The sequence below is a fragment of the Gadus morhua genome, chromosome 12, assembly GCF_902167405.1.
Source record: "Gadus morhua chromosome 12, gadMor3.0, whole genome shotgun sequence".
Lineage (NCBI taxonomy): Eukaryota > Metazoa > Chordata > Actinopteri > Gadiformes > Gadidae > Gadus > Gadus morhua.
Genome location: NC_044059.1, coordinates 5,627,367 through 5,654,604, shown reverse-complemented (window position 1 = coordinate 5,654,604; position 27,238 = coordinate 5,627,367). Strand labels below are relative to the sequence as shown.

The 27,238-nt window shown below is 44.9% G+C and overlaps 2 protein-coding genes across 9 annotated transcripts; both read left to right on the top strand.

Annotated features, from left to right (window-relative positions):
• Positions 1–250: 250 nt before the first annotated feature.
• chd1l (chromodomain helicase DNA binding protein 1-like) lies at positions 251–16,577 on the top strand. The gene is made up of 25 exons (XM_030371991.1): positions 251–448; positions 759–871; positions 1,153–1,259; positions 1,492–1,603; positions 1,705–1,736; positions 2,274–2,355; positions 2,486–2,648; positions 4,987–5,142; positions 5,811–5,903; positions 6,009–6,105; positions 6,649–6,722; positions 7,857–7,967; positions 8,739–8,853; positions 9,231–9,378; positions 9,553–9,745; positions 9,926–10,089; positions 10,612–10,775; positions 11,019–11,224; positions 11,517–11,615; positions 12,092–12,162; positions 12,644–12,758; positions 13,729–13,837; positions 14,534–14,785; positions 15,606–15,687; positions 16,129–16,577. Exons 1-25 carry the CDS (start codon positions 355–357, stop codon positions 16,249–16,251), a joined length of 3,075 nt encoding a protein of 1,024 aa, XP_030227851.1. The 5' UTR covers positions 251–354; the 3' UTR covers positions 16,252–16,577.
• A 280-nt stretch (positions 16,578–16,857) lies between these two features.
• On the top strand, positions 16,858–24,693 carry traf3ip2l (TRAF3 interacting protein 2-like). 8 transcript variants are annotated; one of them, XM_030371997.1, is made up of 11 exons: positions 16,858–17,108; positions 18,022–18,121; positions 18,354–18,455; positions 18,926–19,566; positions 19,848–19,890; positions 19,995–20,056; positions 20,811–20,908; positions 21,153–21,221; positions 21,432–21,548; positions 22,356–22,430; positions 22,726–24,693. In XM_030371997.1, exons 3-11 carry the CDS (start codon positions 18,400–18,402, stop codon positions 22,870–22,872), a joined length of 1,308 nt encoding a protein of 435 aa, XP_030227857.1. In that variant the 5' UTR covers positions 16,858–17,108; positions 18,022–18,121; positions 18,354–18,399; the 3' UTR covers positions 22,873–24,693. The 8 variants fall into 8 exon arrangements, with proteins under 8 accessions (XP_030227857.1, XP_030227855.1, XP_030227854.1 ...); XM_030371995.1 differs by having other exon boundaries at positions 18,923–19,566; XM_030371996.1 differs by having other exon boundaries at positions 16,865–17,108; positions 18,027–18,121; positions 18,923–19,566.
• The last annotated feature ends 2,545 nt before the right edge of the window (positions 24,694–27,238 follow it).

Genomic DNA, 27,238 nt, shown 5'->3' with positions numbered 1-27,238 from the left:
ATTTCTGTGTGCCTATATGTCTGGAAAACTGAATAGGACTTTTCATATTTTATCAAATTAATTGTATAAATCCAAATGGGACGGGATTGTGTCAAAGCAGCATTAACTTGACAGAAATCATTCAAACGTTTAGAATAAGGAATAAAGCTACAAAAAAATAATCATTACCTTTCTAGAGCTGAAACCATGGACATAATAAAGGCTGAAACGGTAAAAAAATATTGCAATGACACCAGTATTTGCCTTTTCTGGTCACATGACCAGGAAGTGCCAAGCATAAACTGTTTGGTTGGCGCGGATTCGCGGACTACTAACCTGTACTTCTGAAACTGAACTTGCCTAACTTTTAAAAAAATGTCAAGCTTTGCTCTCAATACAAGAAACAGTGTTCCAGCCAAACGGAAGACTATTGTGGCCCAAAGTGACTTGCAAAAGTGGGGCTTACACGGTTTGTGGCAACATTTATAGTGGTCGATTTGGTGGTGGCAGCGCCTCAAAGCAGCCTAAAACTCAATATTTCCATTAAAAGCCGTCTTTTTGTAATATAATTGAAAGATGTATTATGCATAATCTTTATGAAGGGGTTTGTTTTCTTGGAGCTTAACGATAGATCGACGGCATGCGCAGCAGTTAAATCAATTTACTTAGTTTAATTGACATGATTAGAATGACAGGCATTCCCATAACAATGTCCTGAGATATGAAAGATACGCTGCTCTGCTTCCAGTTTCCCAGAAATAAGGGTTGTTTTATTTCAGGGATACAGCTGAGGTCCTACCAGCTGGACGGGGTGCAGTGGCTGACCCAGTGCCTCCAGAACCAGGAAGGATGTATCCTAGGAGATGAGATGGGTTTAGGGAAAACCTGCCAGGTCTGTGATATTAAAACACACTTATTCACTTCTTACATCGATGGTTGATTTTAATTTTTAGTTAACATTTTAGTCAAGATTATAGTTAACATTTCGAACATCCTTTTATATCTCTGCTTTGATTATTACAACTAGTTGAATGAGATGGGTTTAGAGAAAGCCTGCCAGATCGTAATATAAAATGTTTTACAGAGATTATATTGTTAAATGCTTCTTTGATTCATTAAATAAAATCCTTAAATGGTTGCACCTTTTAAACGCAGTATTTAATGTTCCTTCAGACAATTTCTCTGCTGGTGTACATGAAAGGATGTCTTGGTGTCAATGGCCCCTTTTTGGTCCTCAGTCCGCTGTCTGTCTTGGAGAACTGGAGAACTGAACTAGAAAGGTAAAGTGGTCATCCACTCATCCCACTTCAGGGATGAGTGACCCTTTTTGTGCTTTAAATTGGTTTTATTTTATTTGTTTGTTTTTATAACTAGATAGTTGAATTGTACAGCACTTTGGTCAACTGTTGTTGTTGTTTTTAAAGGGCTCTATAATAACCTTGAACTAGAACTTGAATTTAAGAGATATCTCTGTGCATGTTCATTACAACCGCTGGGGTGTTGTGGCTGCAGCTTCGCTCCTTCTCTCTCCGTGCTTTGCTACAAAGGAGACAAAGAGAAACGGGCCGAGTTGAAGAAAGAGACGAAACACACGCCGTTCAACGTTCTGCTCACGACCTATGAGGTGAGAGTCAATGGATGTAAACACACACAATATCCATAAAGTTATAACACTGCTACCTCTTCCACCTCCATACAACATACAACTTTTGTTTCTGTTCCCAGATATGTCTGAAAGACTTTTCCTTCTTGAAAAGGTTAGTCATTATTCATTTCAAATGTTATCACCAGTGGCGTACCCCCGTGCCCCCATGGTTGAAAAAGTGCCCTCAAGAGTGGCGAATACGAGAGAAAGTGCCTTATTGGCTGCCCTTTACATGTGAAAAAAATGATTGGGTGCCCTCTGGTGCCTCTTCATACAATAAATTAGGATGATGAGCCCTCTAGAACCAGAGAATTCGATAACGTGCCTCAATGAGTGCCCTCTTGATGCCCTCTTAAGCCATCAGTGCCTCCATGGTTGAAAAGAAGTGCCCTCTAGAGTGGTGAATACGAAAGAAAGGGCCATACATGATGCATCATAGCTTTTTGCACGCTGGTTGGGCGTGCTGTTGTGCAGAATGTGCCCTTTTCATTGTTAATCAGGCCCTGGTGGCAGGAGCACCTTTGTGGTAAACAAATGAGGAAAGACACAAACATGTAGGACTCCTCTGATCAGAGAGATGAAGGCCTAACCACACATCCTTCTAGTTGGTTTAGTGTTGGCTAATTATCTCTCATCTCTTGGTCTTCAGTTGGAAATGGAAGGCTCTGGTTGTGGACGAGGCTCACCGACTGAAAAACCAGGATTCCTTGCTCCACAAGACCCTGAGCGAGGTACCACAGCACTTCTTCTTCTTCATCATCCTCCTCCTCCTCCCTCATCATCCTCCTCCGTTTCGTCATCCTCCTCCTTCTCCTCTGAATCAGCTTCTTTCCATCCGAGTCATTCTGCTTGTTCTTCTAGTTCTCGACCGGTTTCCGGGTTCTGCTCACTGGGACTCCGATCCAGAACAACCTCCTGGAGGTCTACTCCCTGATCAGCTTCATCCAGCCCAGCCTGTTCCCCGCCGACCAGGCCAAGGACTTTGTCCAGTACTACGCCGACCTCCAGAACCGACCTGCTCTGGGTAGGAACGATATAACCACCATAACTGTCCCTGACATACAGTACCAGTCAAAAGTTTGGACACACCTTCTCGTTCAGTGGTTTTTATTTTTATTTATTGATTTATTTTCAACATTGCAGATTAATATTGAATGCATCAAAACTACGAAGAAACACGTATGGAATTATGTGGGAAACAAAAAAATGCTCAACAAACCAAAATGTTTTATATTTTACATTCTTCAAAGTAGCCACCTTTTGCTTTGATGACAGGTTTGCACACTCTTGGCATCCTTTTCGATCAGTTTAATGAGGTAGTCACCTGGAATGGTTTTCCAACAGTCTTGAAGGAGTTCCCAGAGGTGCTGAGCACTTGTTGGCTGCTTTGCCTTCACTCTGCGGTCCAACTCATCCCAGACCATCTCTATTGGGTTTAGGTGGGGTGATTGTGGAGGCCAGGTCATCTGCCGCAGCACTCCATCACTCTCCTTCTTGGTCAAATAGCCCTTGCACAGCCTGGAGGTGTGTTGGGGGTCATTGTCCGGTTGAAAAACAAATCCGGGTCCCACTAAGCGCAAACCAGATGGGATGGCATGTCGCTGTAGAATGCTATGGTAGCCATGCTGGTTAAGTGTGCCTTGAATTTTGAATAAATCCCCAACAGTGTCACCAGCGAAGCACCCCCACACCATCACTCCCCCTCCTCCATGGTCCACGGTGGGGACCACACATGAAGAAACCATCCGCTCACCTTTTCTTCGTCTTACAAAGACACGGCGGGTCGAACCAAAAATGTCAAATTTGGACTCATCAGACCAAAGTACAGATTCCCATTGGTTTAAAGTCCACTCATTGTGTTTCTTGGCCCAAGCAAGTCTCTTCTTTTTGTTGTTCTTCCTCAGCAGCGGCTTCTTTGTAACAATTCGACAATGAAGGCCTGATTCACGTAGTCTCCTCTGAACAGTTGACGTGGAGATGTGTGCTACTTGAACGCGGTTTCTGAGGCTGGTATCTCAAATGAACTTTTCCTCAGCAGCAGAGGTTGCTCTTGGTCTTCCTGTCCTGGGGCGGTCCTCATAAGTGCCGGTTTCATTATATCGTTTGATGGTTTTCGCCACTGTACTTATTCAAAGTTCTTGAAATCTTTCGGATTTACTGACCTTCCTGTCTTAACGTAAGGATGGACGGTCGTTTATCTTTACTTAATTGAGTAGTTCTTGCCATAATATGGATTTGAACTGAAGTCGAATAGGCCTTTTCATTGTATAGAATTGTGCACCAAACCTGCCTCTGTACAGCACAACTGATGGTCTCAAACACATAAAAAGGCAAGAAATTCCACAACTTAACTCTTGACAAGGCACACCTCTTAACCATTAAACCATTCCAGGTGACTATCATGAAGCTAATTGAAAGAATGTCAAGAGTGTGCAAAGCTGTCATCAAAGCAAAAGGTTTCTACTTTGAAGAATGTAAAATGTAAAACATACTCTGGTTTGTTGAGCATTTTTTTGCATGTTCCTTCATAGTTTTAATGTCTTTAATATTAATCTGCAATGTAAAAAAAAAAAAAACATTGATTGAGAAGGTGTGTCCAAACTTTGTCTGGTACTGTATCTATACATTTATAAGGGGTGTGACGATATTTCGTGCCATGAAATATCGCGATATTAAATCGTGAAGAAAAAAATGTTTTGCGATGTCTGATTTAAAAAAATAAATATATATATAAATAGTTTATTGCCATTTATGACAAGATGATAAGTCTATACCATGTTACACACATCTTGTTTACAATTTGACAAGAAATGGAAATATAGGGCAAATGGTATTGTTTTGCATATTTTGTAAGTCATACGTTTTGTTCAAAATATCGTTATAATATCGAATCGTAAACCCAATATCATGTATCGTATCAAATGTGAGCTGAGTGAATTGTCACACCCCTAATATTTATTAAACTGAAAACTATTTATGAAGAAAATAATGCATCTTTGATTGCAACTTATAAATAGTTCCCCTTATTTCCAAGAAAACAAAGCTATTCTACTCCCTTCTTACTCTGTGTAGTAGTTGTAATCAAATCTTCCTGTGCGTAGTTATTGATCTACCTCCTGTGTGTAGTTACTGGCACCTGCTTCCTGTGTGTAGTTACTGTCATCTCCCGATAGAGGTCATCTGCATCTTCGGTTTTTGGTAACATACTACTGCCTGTGTGGACTACTAACGGATAACGATCACTTCCTGTCTGTAGTGGCATCCTACTTCCCTTGTCTGAACGAACGGTAATGTACCGCTTCCTGTGTGTAGTAACAGTCTACTTCCTGTGTGTAGTAACGGTCTACTTCCTTTGTGTGTAGCCGCGGAGCTGCAGAGCGTGCTGGAGCCGTTCCTGCTCCGCCGGGTGAAGGCGGAGGTGGCGGCCGACCTGCCCGGGAAGATGGAGCTGCTGGTGTACCACGGCATGTCAGCCCTGCAGAAGAAGTACTACAAGGCCATCCTGACCAAGGACCTGGGTGAGAGAACCGTGCACAAAACACGCTGGAAAACACACCTGTGGGAGATACGTGTATAAGATACCTGGAAAATACACCTGGAAAAACACACCTGTGGGAGATACCTGTAGAAGATACCTGGAAAATACACCTGGAAAACACACCTGTGGGAGATACCTGTAGAAGATACCTGGAAAATACACCTGGAAAACACACCTGTGGGAGATACCTGTAGAAGATACCTGGAAAATACACCTGGAAAACACACCTGTCGGAGATACCTGTATAAGATACCTGGAAAAGACACCTGGAAAACATGCTTGTAAATCACGCATGTAAAATATACCTGTAAAATATACCCGTACGAAATGCCTGTGCAACATACCTGTAAAACATGCATGCTAAATATACCTGTAAACATGTTTAACAGACTTTTACATTGAGTCATTTTAGAGATGCTGTTATGCCAAAAAATACATGATTTGATTGAACACAACAAGCACACAGCATGGATTCAAGGCTGCTTAACCTAATGGAGGTTACATAAAATGGAGCCAAGGCTGTATAACCTAATGGAGGTTACATAGAATGGAGCCAGGGCTGTATAACCAAATGGAGGTTACATAGAATGGAGCCAGGGCTGTATATCCGAATGGAGGAGTCGGGATGACGGCTCTATTCCAATCTAGATGCCTTTGGAAACGAGCAAGGCAACAAGACGAGGCTGATGAACATCCTGATGCAGCTGAGGAAGTGCGTGGACCACCCCTACCTGTTCGACGGTAAGTCAGAGGTCTCGGGGGGACGTGATGCTCCAAGGGCCGTCGCCCTTGGTCACACCCCTGGCGAGTGACACACACATGTTTGTTTAACCGTTGTTGTCTCAGGGGTGGAACCGGAGCCGTTTATCATGGGCGAGCACCTGATCGAAGCCAGCGGGAAGATGTGTCTTCTGGACAGTTTACTGTCCTTCCTCCATAAAGGGTCAGTGGTCGCAATACCGCTAGTCACCACCGGGGATGACGGAGACAGCAGCCGCTAAGTACTAGATTAATTTAGAGTTAACTGTCAAGATGGACATCTGTGTGTAGATCAGTCCCTACAGAAAAATGGGGCGTTTCTTTGTGATTGTTGCGGCCAAAAATCCTTGATTATGCGGCACGTTGGCTTAAAAAATTCGATGAAATATGCGGCATATTTATGCAATTTTATGCGATGAAATTGCAGTATTGCATTATATACCAAACCATTACATAAATGTAGGCATCTCTAACCTAATCTCATACTTAAACCTAAACTACAAATGTATAGATATACAGTAAACGTTAAACATTGAGATTAAATATTTGATGTTAGAAACCCTTTAGTTAGAGCATATATTTTTGGCCATCAGATTACTGCACCATCCCTTTTATAAATGAATGTATTTTATTGGAAATTGAGAATTAGATAGAGAAGTTATCTGATTGGTCAGTCCTCTGCTCAAGTTGATCTGATTGGTCAATCCTCTGCTCACATTGTCTGAAGGGGCCATCGAGTGCTGCTGTTCTCCCAGATGACCAGGATGCTGGATATTCTGCAAGACTACATGGAATACAGAGGTAGGCTACCGGTACAACCCCTGGAAAACCAGAGGGATAGTCAGTAGACACTATTTGTAGTTAAATGCAGAAGAAGAAGAAAGGAGGAAGAAACTGTTAAAAAGATTGCAAGATGTCCCATTTTACCGTTATTATTAAAATTGTAAGCATTTTAATATTTATTAAGGGGGGGGGGGGGGGGGTTTGACTCCCAGCCTAGCCGAAAGGTACTGGCTTTGATCCCCAATGTCTACAGTAGGCATCTTGGCTCAATATTACCCCTAACCTTCTCCTTAATGACCTGTCTCTGTACTGTTTTACCCGTACCTTATCTCTAATCCCTGTCTCTGTACTGTTTTACCCGTACCTTATCTCTAATCCCTGTCTCTGTACTGTCTAACCCCTACCTTCTCCTTAATGACCCGTCTCTGTACTGTCTTACCCGTACCTTATCTCTAATCCCTGTCTATGTACTGTCTAACCCCTACCTTCTCCTTAATGACCCGTCTCTGTACTGTTTTACCCGTACCTTATCCCTAATCCCTGTCTATGTACTGTCTAACCCCTACCTTCTCCTTAATGACCCGTCTCTGTACTGTCTTACCCGTACCTTATCCCTAATCCCTGTCTCTGTACTGTCTAACCCCTACCTTCTCCTTAATGACCCGTCAATGTACTGTCTTACCCGTACCTTATCCCTAATCCCTGTCTCTGTACTGTCTAACCCCTACCTTCTCCTTAATGACCCGTCTCTGTACTGTCTTACCCGTACCTTATCTCTAATCCCTGTCTCTGTACTGTCTAACCCCTACCTTCTCCTTAATGACCTGTCTCTGTACTGTCTTACCCGTACCTTATCCCTAATCCCTGTCTATGTACTGTCCAACCCCTACCTTCTCCTTAATGACCTGTCTCTGTACTGTTTTACCCGTGCCTTATCTCTAATCCCTGTCTCTGTACTGTCTAACCCCTACCTTCTCCCCTAATGAAGTGTCTCTGTATTGACTGTCCAACCCCTACCTGCGCCTTAATGACATGTACCTGACCTCACTGCAAGTCTCTTTGGTAAAGAGTGAATGACAATAAGTAATCTGGCTGCATGTCCTTCCCCCTACCCTCCCTGGCGGACCCTGGGCCTGGCGGGGGACTCTGCAGGGTACAGCTACGAGCGTCTGGATGGGTCGGTGCGTGGAGAGGAGCGAAACCTGGCCATCAAGAACTTCAGCAGCAAAGACGTGTTTGTCTTCATGCTCAGCACCAAAGCAGGTGAGCTCTCCACCGCCGCCACCTAAAGATGGATACCATGACCCTTTATGATTCCTCTGATGGAAACTCCAGTGATACGGCAGGCAAGGGCTTGTCTTCTTCTTGCTGTTGTTTGCGAGTGCAGACACAGGACGTCACATTCAGGTGTACATGGCTAGCAATCATGCCAATTTAAAAAGGTGGTAACTAACAGTCAGGCCGAATTTCATTGGATGATGTTTTTTTGTGTGGATTTGAAAGAACATGAGTTTAACGGAAACAACTCCACTGATTCCAAATGCGACTGGCCCATGTGTTGATACAATATGAAAGACCTGCGATATCAAGCTAGCCCCAGTGTAAAAAAAACCTCTGCTCCTCTCCCCTCCATCTCCCTGCTGTCGCCAGACCGTGCACAGCCTCATGAAGCGAGGCTCTCTAAAACCCCAAACTACTATCCCTTCACTCGTACAATCTGCCTCTTGTTTTTTTCCCAAGTCTCCTCTTTTTTTTCAAATGGCATTTCTCTGGAAACGGTTGAACAAGTTTAAACACTATGCGCTCTGAAGAAACTGCAGAAAAATGCAAAGGGGACAGACATGTTACACCATAACACAAACACTATGTGGCTATGGTGTAATCTGCTCCTTGACGAAAGTTTTATAGCACATCACTCAGTCTCTTGTCTCCGCTGGGGACGTGGGGGTCAATCTGCCAGGCTGACACTGTAGTCTTCATGGACGGCTCCTTAAAGAGTTCTATAGCACTTCACTCACTCTCTTGTCTCCCCAGGGGGTGTGGGGCTGAATCTGACAGCGGCTGACACTGTAGTCTTCATGGATAGTGATTTCAACCCCCAGAATGACTTGCAGGCTGCCGCTCGCTGCCACCGGATTGGCCAGACCAGGTGATGGGCCAGACCAATGATAACCTCTTGTCTGTCTGTCTATCTCTCTACACACATTATAGCTATTTTTGTCTACATTATTGCTATATTTAAAAAAAAATACCTTAATTATAGTGTGTTGTATCTATAAATATCGTACAAGATCGTCGTTGTGGGGAGGATAGTCTTGTGGTTAGGGTCCCAGACCAAAGGTTCCGGGTACGATCCCCAATGTCAACAGGCTAACCCGAAGGCCTGTGTGTGTGTGTGTGTGTGTGTGTGTGTGTGTGTGTGTGTGTGTGTGTGTGTGTGTGTGTGTGTGTGTGTGTGTGTGTGTGTGTGTGTGTGTGTGTGTGTGTGTGTGTGTGTGTGTGTGTGTGTGTGTGTGTGTGTACCAGGCCTGTGAAGGTGATCCGTCTCCTTGGCCGGGACTCGGTGGAGGAGATGGTGTACTCCCGTGCGACGTCCAAGCTGGACCTCACCAAAGCCGTCATCGAGGAGGGGCGCTTCTCCCTGCTGGACCAGGCCTCCGCTGGTGGACTACAGGTCGGTACCTGTCTCTCTCTCTCTCTCCCCGGGGCCTCCACACTCGTAGGACCAAATCTATAGTTCCAGCGGACCATAACCCATATACATTTTCTTAACATTTGTTTTATCTGAGAACCAATGTATTAATTTAGACATTTAAGCTAAATCCCCTTTTCCTGCGTATCCGTCTAGTTGAGTGAGATCTTAAAGTTCGGCGTAGACAAACTGCTGGCGTCTGAAGAGAGCTCCATACAGGATGTGGACCTGGGGAAAATCCTCGGCCATACAAAGAATGGCCAGTGGGTGGCGGAACAAGACCCAGCATCGCCCAGCAGGGGAGAGGAGGAAGATGAAGAGGAGAATGATTCTGAGGACGATGTCCAAAGTAGGTTTTAGAGCTCCCCATGACCACGGATGTATAATAATTATTTTACAGCTGATCATTTCCAAGTGTCATCGATAGTGACTTCGCTAATTTTAACAGAGCACATCTGGTGGACAATTATTTTTTGTGAGGTAACAATTGATCTAAGTCAGAAACTGTACTTTTTTTGAATCCCTGCAGACGGTAAGAAGAAGCCCGACCACATGTACTACTTTGAGGGGAGGGATTACTCCAAGGAACCCAGCACTGAGGACCTGAAGAGCTTCCAACGTCTGCAGGAGGAGCAGCTGGCCGAGCTCACAGATGACAGCGGGGAGGGGCCCTCGCTCAGACACAAAGCCGGGGTGAGGTTGGCCCTCAAATCCCCTTTCTGGGGAGGTTTGGTTCGGTTATGTGGAGACATGTGATGGAGTTGATATGATGGTTATCTGGAGCCCGGAGATGTCATTGTTTCTCTCATGTTAGTTTGTTAGGTTTGTGTATTCTGTGGAAATACGTGAATTTCCCAATCAATCATGTGTGTTGAGACTAAAGAAAGACATAATTAATTCTTAAGTATTGATGTTTTATTGTCCCAAAACGTTTTAAAGAGTCCTCATTTGTCTTGAAAAGAGTTGCGTCTCCTTATATCATAAATAGTTGTGTGTTCTTGGTCAACGCATTACTTTAAAAGAGTAATCTTCTTGGTCCCCAAATGTCTTTAAAAGAGTTGTGTGTTCTTGGTCCCTACGTCTTTAAAAGAGTTGTCTGTTGTGGGTCCCCATGTCTTTAAAAGTGTTGTGTGTTCTTGGTCCCCACATGTCCCATGGTTCCCGGTTTTCAGGGTCCTCTCGTACCTTTAATACTCATGTCCTTTCAATCCCCAGGTGTTGCTGACCGGGCCTCTTGGGGTTTCTACGCGGAAGAGAAAGCCTCTGAGTGCAGCCGACCTGGAGCTCAGGCGACAGAAGAACCAGGAGTCAGCCGCCAAGAGGGCCAAGCTCCAGCAGGACAGGAAGAGGAAACTGGAGGAGCAGAAGCAGAAGAAAAAGTATGGCTGCCCACAAGTCAAGCAGGCCCCTCTTGTTCAATATAGATTGGAACATACCTCCCATACCTTCATGTCTTACTCTACGATAAAAAGGATAAAACCTTCAAAAGTACAAATTTAATTTTATAATATTTCCTGAATTAAGATCATTGAATGATTATTCCTAATTCACTTTATTCCTGAGAAAGTGTTGATTCAGTGAATTGATAATTAACTGATGTTTTGTTTGATTGGTTGGTTCAGGATGGACTGGTGGCAGAGCTCGGGCTACAGGTCTCTGTGCCTTCACTCGGAGGACAGCTGCGAAGACGAGGAGGAAGAGGGGGATGACGTCAGCCTTGCCAGCGAGGGCTCCACAGAGTCGGACCCCACCGCCATCCACTACGTTCTGGGGGACGTCACACACCCTCAGACTGGACCGGAAGACGCCATCATTGTCCACTGTGTTGGTATGAACTGTCCACCTCAAACCGCTACCAAAACGTCATTCAGTCAAAGTGTCTCATGTTTAATGGGTTTGTGTTTTGTTTGTGTATATGTGTCTGTCTTAAAAAGGGTTGTGTGTTGTATAGTTGTTTTGGGCTGTTTAAATGGAGTTGGGTTTCTAATTGGGTTGTTTGTTGTATAAAGACCTGTGTGTTTTAATGAGGTTCTGAATTGTATGCATTTTTATGGTGCATTTGTGTGTATTGAATGTGTTTTTGCGTTTTGACGGTTATGTGTTGTATGTGTGTTGTACAGATGATTCTGGGCGATGGGGACGAGGAGGTCTGTTTACTGCTCTGGAGATGAGGTCTGATGAACCAAGCAAACAATATGAGCTAGCTGGGAGCATGAAAGGTAGGTTGGAGTTTATGAATTATGAGCTTGCTTGTAGCATGAAAGCTAGGCTAGAGCTAACCAATTATGAGCTAGCTAGTCGCATGAACTGTAGGCTAGCCTTTATAAATGATGAACTAGCTGGTAGCATGACAGCTAGGCTGGAGCCAATAAACAATCCAATATAGCTGGTAGCATGAAAGCTAGACTGGAGCTATTCAACAATATCAGCTAGGGGACCGAAGTGAAGGTTTGAAAGCTGAGGTAATCATGTTGCCAAATCCGAGAGCTTTTAGACTTGGTGTGAAAACTTGTGTAGTGTAGGATCTGAGAAGTAGTAGAAGAAGCTTCTTAATTTGTATGTTGAAATGCACGTATGAAAATGTATTGCAAGTCCTACTTGCTGTTTTGAATTTGTAAACATTGTGTATTTTTACACATGTATTTTTAGGTTTAGTCATGCTAGCTGTTTTGAACGTTAACTCTATGCGTTTCAGACTTGGACCTGGGGAATGTGCTTCTCTTCCCCATCGATGACAAACAGTCACGGTTGGATGGTCAGGACCAGGTAAGAGAAAGGCCAGAGGCCAACTCGGATAATCGGATCCCCTGTCCTAGTGCTTTTACTTTGCAGTTGTTCCTTTGTTATCTTGGCGTTCCACGCTTAATACTCGTATACATGTCAAGACAATCCCCTGCTGCTCCTGCCTGCCTAAGCGCTCATGCGCCTTTGAACAGGGTAATAACCTGAAGATGAACTCCAAAGGACCAATGTTTAAAACTATTGTTTGTCCATGACAGTTTTTCACAATGGCACTGAAGAGGCACTGTTCCAACTTCCACAGGGCATGTATGAGCACATATGAGTGTATCAAAGGATGAACACCAATTACGAATGGCTATTAATCATCTACAACCGCCAATTATTTATCAAATAGCTTGGATTGGGGCCAAATTGGTTGGGAAATACAATCGAATGCAGTCAGTTTGCTTGGAGTGCAGCTGTACGTATAGAGGAGTGTACTCACTGAACTCTGTGTTTGTGTTAGGTGGCCCTGATCGTGGCGCAGCAGAGGGACCGATCCAACAACCTGTCTGGGATCCACCTCAGTGCTCTGGAAGGAGGGCTGAAAAAGATTTACTCTGCGGCCCGAAGGAGTAAAGGTCAGCCTGGATGGTCTAGTGACAGCTCGTGTTGAAATGTTCTGTATTTTGCACCTGCTTGTGGCTTACTTTGTAGACCATATGCCTTGTAGCGACCCAATATTTTATTCTGACCTGTGGTGCTATGCTACAAGTTATTCCCTCTCAATGTAAACCCGTTTTCCTGTCTACCGTAAAGCCACAGCTTCTATCCCGTCAAAGCCCAAATTAATTGCTGGCAAAATAGAAGATGCCTTGATTGCTAAATCTGTCAAAAACTCAGGATACAAGGTACTACAGCTTTGCTCTGCATTATCTCCAACTACTCACGGAGGCTTCCTTGATGTTTAACAACTATTTTAAAAATGTTGTTGTGGTTTATGTAAGTATTTGGGTTATGGCGGGCAAAGATGCGTAATAAGACGCAACTTTAACTACAGAGCGGCTAATTTGTGCTAAATATAAACATATAACCCAATTCACCACTCCTGCGGCTTATATAAAATGCAGCTTTAATTTTTTAAAAATACGGTACAGTCATAGCCTGGCTATTGCCAGACCAAGCTCAATCGTGGATTGCACAAGAGGCGGGATCAATGGGCCTAGTTCAAATGATTGTACGCGATTGGCTGCTTTCCGTCGCAACCCTGTCGTCATTGTGTTGAACCAGCCAATAGCGCGCCAGGGGGAAAAGCCAGCGGGAGCCAATTGGTGATTGGCTCCCGCAAAAACATAACGAAACTAGAAAGAAATGTATTGCTCTTCTCCAGAACCTTCTGCAGGGCGAACTCAAACCGCCGGCAGAATGGGCGGGGCTACCCAGTCTAGTACCATCAGTGTCCAGTCCATAAAGGCACAAAGACACCGTGCAACTAAACATATGAAATGTTCTGTATTTGACTGAGGATTTATTCTGAAGAATGGACATCCAGTATAAATCCTCTAGAATCCCATATCAAAGCTCATTCAATGCTGAATTCCCTCCTCCCAGCCAGTGTGCACCTTCCCCGCATTGGTCATTCGACCCGAGGGTTCAACTGGTACGGCACCGAGAGACTGATCAGGAAGTACCTGTCCTCAAAGGGGGTCCCCACCTTCATGTATCCTGTCACGCTTGAGGACCTCACATCTTCCATTACATCCTCCTACATAACTTAATCCTACATGAGATCAGCCTACATAACCTACTCCTATATGACTTCAGCCTACCTAACCTAATCCTACGTAACATCATCCTACATAACTTAATCCTACATGAGATCAGCCTCCATAACCTACTCCTATATGACTTCAGCCTACCTAACCTAATCCTACGTAACATCATCCTACATAACTTAATCCTACATGAGATCAGCCTACATAACCTACTCCTATATGACTTCAGCCTACCTAACCTAATCCTACGTAACATCATCCTACATAACTTAATCCTACATGAGATCAGCCTACATAACCTACTCCTATATGACTTCAGCCTACCTAACCTAATCCTACGTAACATCATCCTACATAACTTAATCCTACATGAGATCAGCCTACATAACCTAATCCTACATGACATCAGCCAGCATGAAATGATCCCTCTACGTCACCCTATATAATTATACATAACCTTGTTCTGCATGACATCAACAAAGAATCATCCTGTAACGCATTATCTATCATAACACACCATCCTACAGCGATGGTGACCAGACATTTTTAACAAATGATCTAAAGTTTATTTCAGCCTACCCTGCCTTAAGACTCAAGTTCACAAAAACGAAGTGTTTCAGCCTTGACTCGGCTGCTGACAGATATTACCACAAGAGGACCCCCAAGAAGACCGCCGTGGCTCCAGCCCTTCCTCCTCAACCCTCCGCCTCCACCAGTGCACCACCTCCCCCGGCAGAGCCCGCCCCCGTCTCCCCGGGCGGGTCAGACACCGGAGCCTCTGGCGCTGGGCCCCGGCGCTCCGCCGTCCTCCCGGACTTCATGAAGGGGGTGTTTGTGTTCTTCTACAACCTGCCCGCCACCGAGAAGAAGAGGCTAGCACGACACCTCATCACATATCCTCACGGCCACGCCCAGAGGGGCTAGCGTTGTCAATCAGTTATCCAATCAGATGAAAACGACTGCTGTGGTTGTAATTGATGGTATGGAAACAAAACTCCCTACTGAATTGTATTCACCAGTAATTGCCCAAACACTTCTTGGGCCCCGTCCACATGGAGCCCAATCGGGCGAAAACGATCCGGTTTCGTTTAATACGGTTCAGGAATATCTCTGTAAAGACTGAGTCATTGCGAAACTGCATCGAGCTGTAGAAACGCTCTAGTAAATATCTAAGGCGCTCTAGTAAATATTTGATGCGCTCCAAAAGTGGAGCGCATCAAGCCTGCGCGCATACAGCCTGTGCGCTGTGTACAAAGTCAATCACGGGGAGATTCAACCTTTTCAATTGAGCAGAAATACTTTTTAATGTACATTTAGTAATTTAATTTATCAAAGGGCTTTATTTAAAGCTACAAAAAGAATACAAATAACAAACTAAATAAAAAAACTCGCAACTCTGACGTCCCCCAGCTGGTGGGGGGCTAATGACGTCATCGTTTGCGTTTCCGGCGTCCACACGAATCCTAACACGCAAACCTCATAGGTCCCGATAGATTTGAAACCACCTCTGACGGTGGTTTCAGAAATGTGCGGTTTCGGGCACCGGATTCGCCGACTCCGTCTGGACGGTCGGCCGAAACGCACAAGACTTATGCGGTTTCACCAAAAACTCTGCTTTGTGTGGACGGGGCCTTAAACTAAAGTAATCACGTGCAAATGCACAAAGTATGCAGCTTGTGTTGTATTTGCTGTGTCTCCTTAATAACTGTGTACTTATGATGGAGACGAGGAGGACGTCATGAGTCCTACGGTCACACACGTCGTCGCTGAAGCCACCAACACATTCCACTCAAAGGTAGGTTTGTAAATTACAGGTGGGCAGGCTCGTTAATCAGAAACATGTTAATCACAGGTAAGCAGGCCTGTCAGACACTGGTAGCAAGCGGTCTTAAAGCCCAGGTAGGCGTGTGGTTAAACAGGTGGGTCGGTCTCTCCCTTGTTCACATGACCTTTTATTCTGTCATTCGTATAATGTCAAGTGTTGATCTTTTGACTTCCCAGAGCGCTGTGTTAAGTGCAGTGTGTTAAAGGCGACATATTATACCACCAGGTGTGAGTGTGATAAGCCGTTTGAATATCTGCCTCTACTGACATCGTAAGTGGGCGTGTCTACCTAGATGTGTGCTGGACAGATGAGCAACATTTTCTACAGTCCACTTGGTAGGCTGGTAGACTGATCTATCCAGCACACATCTATCATTTTGTCACCTTTAACACAATGAATGTTGATCACCAGGAGCTCCAGGACATGCTGCTGCAGTACCCCCAGGCTGTGGCCACAAAGACGGCCTGGCTAGACACCTGCTACTCCAGACAGACCCGAGTAGATGCCACGCCCTTCCTGCACGCCTTCAGATGACAGTGGTCCACTATGAGCATGCTGGAGGGAATAGTACATGTTTTATTATCCTATAGTCTCACTCAGTACAAGTGAGAGTACATGATGTATGATATTTATGAGTTTTCTATATTATGTTCCCATTTCATTGAATGTCTTCAAAGTCAGTTCTGATGGGTTGAATAATTGTAAAAGAAATGCATTTGAATGTCTTCATCGGGAGTTCTTCATTGTCAGTTGGCTGTAAGGTGTTGAATCATCATAAAATGCAATTCAAGGTCTTCATATTAATCAATCGAATCCATTAAAACTGTCATGTTATGTTAATAAATGAACATAATAAGTAATCATTGCATTGACTTACTGATATCTACAATGTGCCAACGTTGACTTATACATTACATGATAATTCTCTTAAAAGTTACTTAAAAATCATCCCAGTGTAAAACTTTTAAAAGCTGAAATGAACTCCGAAAAATATATATGCGTAGGCCTTCATCGACTAAATTGTTAACCCACATTAAGTATAGTATGTTTTGGAACGTGCACTGAACGCCAGCGAAACCCAATACGTATTCCGTCGGCAGGCTGGTGTAGTAGCAGGCTATATTTACCATATAGGACGGACGGAGGGGTGGAGCTACAACTCAACTGGGCGTGCAAAGTTAATGTTGTGTGACATAAGCGCCGCTTCTCCAAATTCTACACTTTGAATTGATCTGGAAGCAACTGATAAAATGAAAGACTGAATTTTGGCAGCAAGGCGAATCAGGACTCACGTTTTTTCTGGTTCGACTCTACTTGGAATCACCTGCTCTCTGATGAGGCGATACAGCGCGTCGTAGCCTACCTGTTGGACCCACGTAGGAAGTCAAGAGGTAAAGGCGCCGATGACTATTGTGCCGATCAAGTTGTTTATGAGATACATCGTTTCTCTTGTGATAAACTATTTTACTCTTTGGGATGTGCGTTAACCTACTTCTAGTTCGGTTAATAGCCTTATGCTTAATGCATTTATGAAAACCGTATGCGCCTATTAATGCAGGGCTGATGATACATCATATGAGGCGGCAGGGACCTGGCAGTGGTGAAATTTGTGAAATGTTGACAAAGTTTTTCATATCGTGATTGTGATCCAGGTTGCGTGTCTGCAGAGGTGGGGGATTTCTGTTCCTCCGTTTGCACTTTTAAGCGAGAAGTTGGCGAGAAGATGAGATACAGGATGTCAACAAATTAGGCTACGTTTGAAACTGAATTCAAAGAAACATCAGTCACAACGTTGTTTCTTTGAAATTTGGAAACGGCGTTGAACTTTTAAAAGTGAAGAATTTGCACCAAATTGTCTTAGACTGAATTGCGGTCATATTATAGGTTACAGGCTTTACCTGTTGGTTGGTCTGAACTCTCAGGGAGGGGGAGGGCTGGGAGCTGTCACCATGTCACCCATTATCACAGCTCATCTTCGTTCTTATAGTGCTTGGTCTTCCATAATTTCCACTTCTCTCGTCATGTGCTCGCCAATGAACGTTGAATGCATACATTTCAAACCGTACTTCAATGGCTCCACACCAATCCTGCAATTACAAGACAACGCGTGAATTCAACCGAAATCTCTTGCCTTTACCTATAGAACCATTTAAGGCTCATTAATAGGCTCCCATTGATGCGCATATTTTACGTGCTTATATAATAAAGGTAGCGGACACCTTCCACATGTGTGTTCCTGTTGCTAAATTAGAACAAATATTATTTTGCTGTAAAGTTCATTTTCATATCGACCCTTCTGGCCAGTAAAGGGTTTTGCTGATTGACCTGGACACACATGGATGTTCGACGGGAAATCCCTGATTATGTTGCCTTCACCTGTCTGTCCCACCTCATCACCCAATAGGTAAATATTAAACACAGTAGCTCTACACATATAGACAACACATTTAAATTAAGCGTGTACATTTCTAAGCTTTGCTTAGCCTATTTAACAATTCTTCATTAAGGCTTATTATTAGGCCCCAATGATTTATGATCATTGTTCCATGTAAATAACTTTCCGAATAAAAGAGGTTTATTACGAATCTAATTCCACGATTGTGTGCTCATTATCTTTTACACGATTTGCCCTGAAGGTAATTCAAGATACCAGTTTTCTCGGCACCTGCACGGTCGAGTGCAATGCTTCACTTTCCATTTAAAAGTGTTATCGACCATAAAATAGAAGGTCATGCATGGTATGTACTTTTACTTGGTATTTAAAAAATTCCTTTCAACAGCAGCCATTTTGACATGTCGGGTACACACAGGTTTGATAACATTGACTAGGAATCTGTTCCATTTCGGTAGCCATTTAGGTGTGGCTCACTCAATAAACGGGACTATTCTAAATATAAATTATGCCTTCGTACCTTGCTATGACAGGTAAAAATGGGGGCTATGAAAAGAGCTTATTCGAAATGATCTGTATATATATGTATGTATGTATGTATGTATGTATGTATGTATGTATGTATGTATGTATGTATGTATGTATGTATGTATGTATGTATGTATGTATGTATGTATGTATGTATATGGGGGGTGGGAAAGTTGTTATCGCCTGAAAAAGAGAGACAACGACCTTATTCACCCTGCGACTTGAATCAACATGGCTGCTTGCTCAACAAAGGCCTGTTGTGTTGACCCCCCCTGACCTTTACAGTAGCACCAGACGCCCCAACACACCGCAGGAGGACGACGAGACCATGAGCCAGCTCCAGAGTGAGGGCGGGACCGCCCCGGGCCCCGCCTCCCGCCCCTCCCACGCGCATCACGGCAACGGGTGCGACAGCGACCCCAAACACCCCGCCCACCACCCCGCCCACTTCCTGTCGGAGATGTACTGCAGCTCCTACCCGCCGGCCCACCACCCGCACCAGCCTCACCCCCACCACCCCACGCCGTTCCCCAGCCGCGCGCCGGACAGCTCCTGGGGGCCCGGTACCCACCCCAGCTACGCCAGCAGCGGCTGGAGTGGCGCCGGGTTCCCGGGTCGCCCGGCCAACTCCTGTCTCAGCGGCAAAGATTTCTCCCGCCAGTCGGGGGAGAGCGCTTTGTACCCGGCGGACAATAGCTCCTCGCTGCCGGGCCGCTACAGCCCCAGCATGGGCAGCCTGGAGCAGCCGTACTCGCTGCACTCCAACCATCCCTCGCCGGAGCTCTACCACCACACCATGTCCCCCTACTACTGCCAGCCGCCGGGGCCCGCCTGCTGGGCACAGTGCCCCCCAGAGGCCTTCAAGAGGGGGCCCGCCTTCGCCCACCAGATGCCCATGCTGGTACCCCACCTGCCCTACGCGCCCTTCTGTGAGTGTGCTTCTGTCCACGTCGTCGTAGAGCAGGCCTTCTCAGCACCCTGTCATCTTTGGACCCAAAAAGCATTGGGGATCCTTTCTTTCGCTCAATGGTTTTTCTGAGGGCTTCTGTGTGTTGTAAGACTGCGACCCACCTCCAACTGGATCGCGACCCCTTTGGGTTCCAGAACCCATTTTTTAAGGTCTTTAGATGTAGGCACTGACTGTGGTGAATTGATGCGTCATTTGTCGACCCAGCATTAACACACACGTTTCTCCTTTTGATTGGATAAGATCCGAATGACACCAGAGCTCGAGGAGTTGGTGGCATGGACCAGTAAGCTTTGAAATATCAATTATATACAATACACATTCAATCATTAACATTCATTAAGCAAACCCTTTACAAAAGCTTTTTATCTGGTCATTTCCACTTTCCAGTCCCAATGACCCAGCTAAAAAGGAGAATACATCCAATAGCAGCCAATTATCCCCAGAACAGAGTAAGTATGCGCTACGAGACAGGCGGTTAGCGATCGCTTTCATGGGGGGTAAGAATTCAATAATCAATACTATGAGTAAAGACGGCAGCTTCTCTGCACACCCTCGTAATGTCTGCACATGACCTGGATTCAGCAATTTCCGCTGAAATCGTGAAACTTAAAGGGGACCTATTATGCTTTTTCGACTCTTATGACCTAAACGTTGTTCTAATGATTGATAGTCATGTTTAACCATGCACAAAAAACGATGTAGATTTTCAGGAAACTCTTCCTCTCATCTGGGCGCTTTCAGCATTCTCTGTCAACGCTCGGTTTCGTCCTTCTCCGCCCCCTCGCCCCCCTCCTGCCAACCCAACTCTGTTGTGATTGGTTACCTTCCTTGAAGCGCGCGCGCGGGCAGATTTGACCAGGCATATGGGGGCGTTGCAGGAGTGCCTCTACGTAGATGATTTCCCGGAAATGTGAACAAGTGAATGCCAAACGTTGTCCCGAGTGTTTAGCACTCTGCACAGCCACCCCAGACTGTCAGCAAGGAATACGTCGAAATGCATGTACGTCATTTTTTGACACTTTAGTATGGTTAAACATGACTATCAATCATTATAACAACGTTTATAGGTCATAAAAGTCGAAAAAGCATAATAGGTCCACTTTAATGACTTCATTTCATAACATTATATGTGATAAGATTTGTTTATTGGTACTTAACAATTGCCCTGCTGAAAGAGATAGTTAATTGGTGTTTCCAAAACAGGGAAGGTGTTTGTAACATACGAAGCTGACAATGAAGAACACGTCAACAAGGTCATCAACTTTGTTGCCCTATTGCGACACAACGGCTTTGACACACACGTGCGTACATGCTTTTGTATTTGTTATTATAAATGGAAATAGAAACACTCTCTTTGGTACCCATCATCCCAGCTCCCATGTGGTTGAGTCACATAGAAAATGGCACTCTTTTTCCATTCATTTCAAGTACTCTTGGGATATGGGCTATAACTCAAATTAAATACCATTCGTGGGGCAGTTTTATTTTTCCTGTTCCTGAGCCTCTCATGATATTTTCTAAATGCTGTTGCTGGATTGGTCCCAGATCGACATGTTCGAGCAGCAGTTCAGGAGCATCAGCAAGATAGACTTCATGGAGCGCTATCTGAGCGAGGTACGTCCGCATGCTGCACATCAGCAGCTCAACCAGTTCGCCCCGTGCAAAAAAAACAGATGAAAGCTAAACCCATGAAGGGATAAGCGTTGATTTACTGTTTGAAATCCACAGTAAATCTGATTGTGTATGTATGTGTGTATGTGAGTATAATTCATAAACTGTGCCTTTTATTATAAGCATACTCTCCTCCCCTCCTTCATCACACAGAAGGAATATCTGATCATCATCATCATCAGTCCAAAGTACTACGACACGGTCAGTGCCTCTCCGTTTGGCCTGGAGAATGACGAGAGGACCCTCAACACGGTCTACATCCACAAGCAGGTAGGCCAACCGAACGACAGGCCTTCCGCAATTCCGCAAAATTGTTTATCTGTTTTCATTCCCCCCCCCCCCCCCCCCAACCTTTTTTACAATACTTTTAAAGCCACGCCACTATTGTTTTTGAACAATGGTCCCACAGCTCAGATGAACAGCAGTGGCTGTTTAAACACTACTAAGCAAAAAAAAATACACTCAACTTATCTTATAATAACTAGGGATGGGCGTGAGGAATCGATTACTCGAGTACTCCTCGTTACAAATGAACTCGGTTGATGGACAGGCAAACTCGCTGAGTACTTTTTTGTTCATTTGCTGCTGTTTTATTTGCAGCTTTAAATTATTTGCAATGGTTAGGATTGATTGAGAATAAGCATTACATGTTCGGTTGATAATATTGCCGTTCATCATTAGGCCTATTCCTGCTGCAGATGCGTTGCATTCTAAAAATAGATTTGATTAAACGAGTACTCGATTGATCCTCGATGAATTCCTTCGATCACTCGAGTTTGGAATTTACTACTCGTGCCCATCCCTAATAATAACGGATGGTTCCAGGCCATGATTCTGACTCTTGATCAACTTTGTCACGCATTTGTCATGAATACTACCTAGAATACTGATAAGATTGTAGCACTGTTTTAAGGAACAGTAACAGTGCTAACATGGCATTGATCAAGATGTTGATGATCATATGAGACATATAACCACATTAAAAACAAATAAAATAAAAGGATTAGTTTCCCAGCCTTTTAATGCATTTTCACCTTCAGGTAATACAATTTAAATAATACTTCTTTTTTTTATCAGTTGCAGAATGAATTCATCCAAAATGGCAGCAAGAATTTTAGATTCATTCCCATCATTTTCCCAGGGGGCAGAAAGGTAATTGCAGCATTCTTGATTTAAATCAATAAATGGTGTATTTGTATTGCCATGGATGCAACTTTATATATCCTGCCATTTAATGGATTCTAAATGGTGTCTCAACCTACTTGCATTCTATAATAGTAATTTCCTCTTTAGTGAAACCGTAAACAGTGTAAAACAGGATATTTTATTAGCTTACATCGCTATTTTTTTATGTGTTACTGTATAAATACTCCCTCACTACATTGATATGAATGGGTTGAACCCATGGAAAATCAAACTAATCTCCACATTTGTTCCCCCAATGCAGTGCCACGTTCCCACCTGGCTGCAGAACACTCACGTGTTCAGCTGGCCTCGCGACCTGGACGACATCATCCGGCGGCTGATGAGAGTGGAGAAGTACAATCCCCCCGGCCTTGGGCCGCTGCCCACCATCATCTCCAGACCCATCTAGACCTACCCTCACCTCCAGATCTACCGTCACCTCCAGACCTACCCTCACCTCCAGACCTACCCTCACCTCCAGATCTACCGTCACCTCCAGACCTACCGTCACCTCCAGATCTACCGTCACCTCCAGATCTACCGTCACCTCCAGACCTACCCTCACCTCCAGACCTACCCTCACCTCCAGACCTACCCTCACCTCCAGACCTACCCTCACCTCCAGACTTACCCTCACCTCCAGACTTACCCTCACCTCCAGACCTACCCTCACCTCCAGACCTCCAGACCCATCTAGACCTACCCTCACCTCCAGACCTACCGTCACCTCCAGACCCATCCAGACCTACCATCTCCTCCAGACCTACCGTTACCTCCAGACCCATCCAGACCTACCGTCACCTCCAGACCCATCCAGACCTACCGTCACCTCCAGACCTACCGTCACCTCCAGACCCATCCAGACCTACCGTCACCTCCAGACCTACCGTCACCTCCAGACCCATCCAGACCTACCGTCACCTCGAGACCTACCGTCACCTCCAGACCCATCCAGACCTACCGTCTCCTCCAGACCCATCCAGACCTACCGTCGACTCCAGACCCATCCAGACCTACCGTCTCCTCCAGACCTACCGTTACCTCTAGACCCACCGTCACCTCCAGACCCATCTAGACCTACCGTCACCTCCAGACCCATCCAGACCTACCGTCACCTCCAGACCTACCGTCACCTCGAGACCTACCATCACCTCCAGACCCATCTAGACCCACCGTCACCTCCAGTCCTACCCTCACCTCCAGACCTACCGTCACCTCCAGACCCATCCAGACCTACCGTCACCTCCAGACCCATCCAGACCTACCGTCACCTCAAGACCCATCCAGACCTACCGTCACCTCCAGACCCATCCAGACCTACCGTCACCTCCAGAGCTACCCTCACCTCCAGACCTACCCTCACCTCCAGACCTACCGTCACCTCCAGACCCATCCAGAGCTACCCTCACCTCCAGACTAGGGCTGGGTGATTAATGGAATTTTGATCGCGATTTCGATTTTAGCGTCAAACGATCACAAAATTAACATAATCGAGTTTTTCGTTTATTTTTATTTAACGTTTTATAAAAAGGGCAGAACAGCTGTATACATATCGGTATATTATTTTAGATTGGAACATTTTCTTTTTGACCATTTTGTGTTTTTTTTAAGGCGAAATTTCAAAGTTCTGTTACAAAGCTTTTTTTGGGAGAGAAATCCAGAATAAATGCATGTTTTCAAACTCAAAAATAATCGTTTCAATAATAGTGATTTCAATATTGCCCAAATTAATCGTGATTATGATTTTTCCCATAATCAAGCAGCCCTAAACTAGAGCCATCTAGACCTACCATCACCTTCAGACCTACCGTCACCTCCAGACCCATCCAGACCTACCGTCACCTCCAGACCCATCTAGACCTACCATCACCTCCAGACCTACCGTCACCTCCAGACCCACCGTCATCTCCAGACCCATCCAGACCTACCGTCACCTCGAGACCTACCGTCACCTCCAGACCCATCCAGACCTACCGTCACCTTGAGACCTACCGTCACCTCCAGACCCATCTAGACCTACCATCACCTCCAGACCTACCGTCAGCTCCAGACCCATCCAGACCTACCGTCACCTCGAGACCTACCGTCACCTCCAGACCCATCTAGACCTACCATCACCTCCAGACCCATCCAGACCTACCGTCACCTCCAGACCTACCGTCACCTCCAGACCCACCGTCATCTCCAGACCCATTCAGACCTACCGTCACCTCCAGACCTACCGTCACCTCGAGACCTACCATCACCTCCAGACCCATCTAGACCCACCGTCACCTCCAGTCCTACCCTCACCTCCAGACCTACCGTCACCTCCAGACCCACCCAGACCTACCGTCACCTCCAGACCCATCCAGACCTACCGTCACCTCCAGACCCATCCAGACCTACCGTCACCTCCAGACCCATCCAGACCTACCGTCACCTCCAGAGCTACCCTCACCTCCAGACCTACCCTCACCTCCAGACCTACCGTCACCTCCAGACCCATCCAGAGCTACCCTCACCTCCAGACTAGGGCTGGGTGATTAATGGAATTTTGATCGCGATTTCGATTTTAGCGTCAAACGATCACAAAATTAACATAATCGAGTTTTTCGTTTATTTTTATTTAACGTTTTATAAAAAGGGCAGAACAGCTGTATACATATCGGTATATTATTTTAGATTGGAACATTTTCTTTTTGACCATTTTGTGTTTTTTTTAAGGCGAAATTTCAAAGTTCTGTTACAAAGCTTTTTTTGGGAGAGAAATCCAGAATAAATGCATGTTTTCAAACTCAAAAATAATCGTTTCAATAATAGTGATTTCAATATTGCCCAAATTAATCGTGATTATGATTTTTCCCATAATCAAGCAGCCCTAAACTAGAGCCATCTAGACCTACCATCACCTTCAGACCTACCGTCACCTCCAGACCCATCCAGACCTACCGTCACCTCGAGACCTACCGTCACCTCCAGACCCATCTAGACCTACCATCACCTCCAGACCTACCGTCACCTCCAGACCCACCGTCATCTCCAGACCCATCCAGACCTACCGTCACCTCGAGACCTACCGTCACCTCGAGACTTACCGTCACCTCCAGACCCATCTAGACCTACCATCACCTCCAGACCTACCGTCAGCTCCAGACCCATCCAGACCTACCGTCACCTCGAGACCTACCGTCACCTCCAGACCCATCTAGACCTACCATCACCTCCAGACCCATCCAGACCTACCGTCACCTCCAGACCCACCGTCATCTCCAGACCCATTCAGACCTACCGTCACCTCCAGACCTACCGTCACCTCCAGACCCATCTAGACCTACCATCACCTCCAGACCCATCTAGACCTACCGTCACCTCCCGGCCCATCTAGACCTACCATCAACTCCAGACCCATCTAGACCTACCGTCACCTCCCGGCCCATCTCTAGACCTACGTCACCTCCAGACCCATTCAAATCTACCCTCACCTCCAGACCCATCTAGACCTAACGTCACCTCCCGGCCCATCTCTAGACCTACGTCACCTCCAGACCCATCTAAACCTACCGTCACCTCCAGACCCATCTAGACCTACCATCACCTCCAGGCCCATCTCTAGCCCTACCTCCAGTCTCCATACCTATGTCAACTCTTTACCAAAGTATAAGACAAGGTTCAACAGTTATTTGTGAGCCAGGCAACCTGAAGAACTTCTTTGTGTTTGACATTCGCCATACCTCTGCCCTTGGGTTGTTTGGTCTGCTACTGGTTGAGCAGGGATCCCTTCTGCTCTCAGGCTTTGAAATGTGAACTTATTGTAGTTTCTAATATGCTGGGAAATGAGCTTGTTTGCCGCGTGAGTGCTAGCATGGCCAAACATGATAATGAACGCTGTTTGAGCAGTTAAGATTCATCCTCAGTTTATATATATTTTTAACCATTATATTTTTACCATTACTTTGTATGAAAAAAATCAGTTTAAGAAGTTTATATAAAGTTTGTTTGCTAAACAGGAATACTGTTTCGGTTTCCAACTGGTTATGTTTACCGTCACATTTAAAGATGTAAATTTACTATTTTACAGATTATTAATCACTGTGCAGCTTCCTCCCTTTTGAAACACTAGATTGCATTGTGTAAAGACAGGATCATAAGCAAAAATGTTCATAGCTGTACATTACACCGACAGCCATAAACCCATTAGAAGGCTGGCTGGGAAGCAGCAGCTCTCATGACAGGCCAGGACCTGAAACGGGTTGGCCTATGCACATTTTTGTGTAGATTTCTTTTGGCCTTAAAGCACATTGAAAAAAACAAACAAAGTTGCCTTGGAGATGTTTCTACAGAAAAAGATTGAAATCTCTCCACTTCTAGTAACTTGCTGGTGGTGGCTTTTCTTCAGCGGCTTCAAACAGGATGCCGAGCAGAAACATTTTGGCTGACAAAGCTCATTTGAGGTAGGCCGGCACAGCTCCAAGTAGGTCAACAGGGCCTGTATGCACTGCTTCAGTTTGACACACAGAATTAAAGAGGAAACCAAGCACTCGAGTTTAATAGGTTTATCTTCACAAGAGGTGAACACTGCAGACGCAAATCTTAGTACAGTGTTTCATATATATTTTTATATATATCTGTATGTTGAAAGTACATGAAAATAATTTTAATAACAAAAGGACAAATGACATCTGTAATAAGTGGATTACAAAGTGACAATGTATGTAAATACCTCTTCCGAATTAGATATCAGAAAACAAATAAACGAAGAGAAAAAAAAAAAAATCGGACAATAAGATCCATTT

Coding starts and splice junctions, on each gene's coding strand:
- chd1l (XM_030371991.1), top strand. CDS start 355: ATGTCAAGCTTTGCTCTCAATACAAGAAACAGTGTTCCAGCCAAACGG. Junction 5,143..5,810: donor CATCCTGACCAAGGACCTGG/GTGAGAGAACCG, acceptor ATTCCAATCTAG/ATGCCTTTGGAAACGAGCAA. Junction 6,106..6,648: donor CTGTCCTTCCTCCATAAAGG/GTCAGTGGTCGC, acceptor CATTGTCTGAAG/GGGCCATCGAGTGCTGCTGT.
- traf3ip2l (XM_030371992.1), top strand. CDS start 18,057: ATGTTCGACGGGAAATCCCTGATTATGTTGCCTTCACCTGTCTGTCCC. Junction 18,122..18,922: donor CCCACCTCATCACCCAATAG/GTAAATATTAAA, acceptor TGACCTTTACAG/TAGCACCAGACGCCCCAACA. Junction 22,431..22,725: donor TTTTCCCAGGGGGCAGAAAG/GTAATTGCAGCA, acceptor CCCCCAATGCAG/TGCCACGTTCCCACCTGGCT.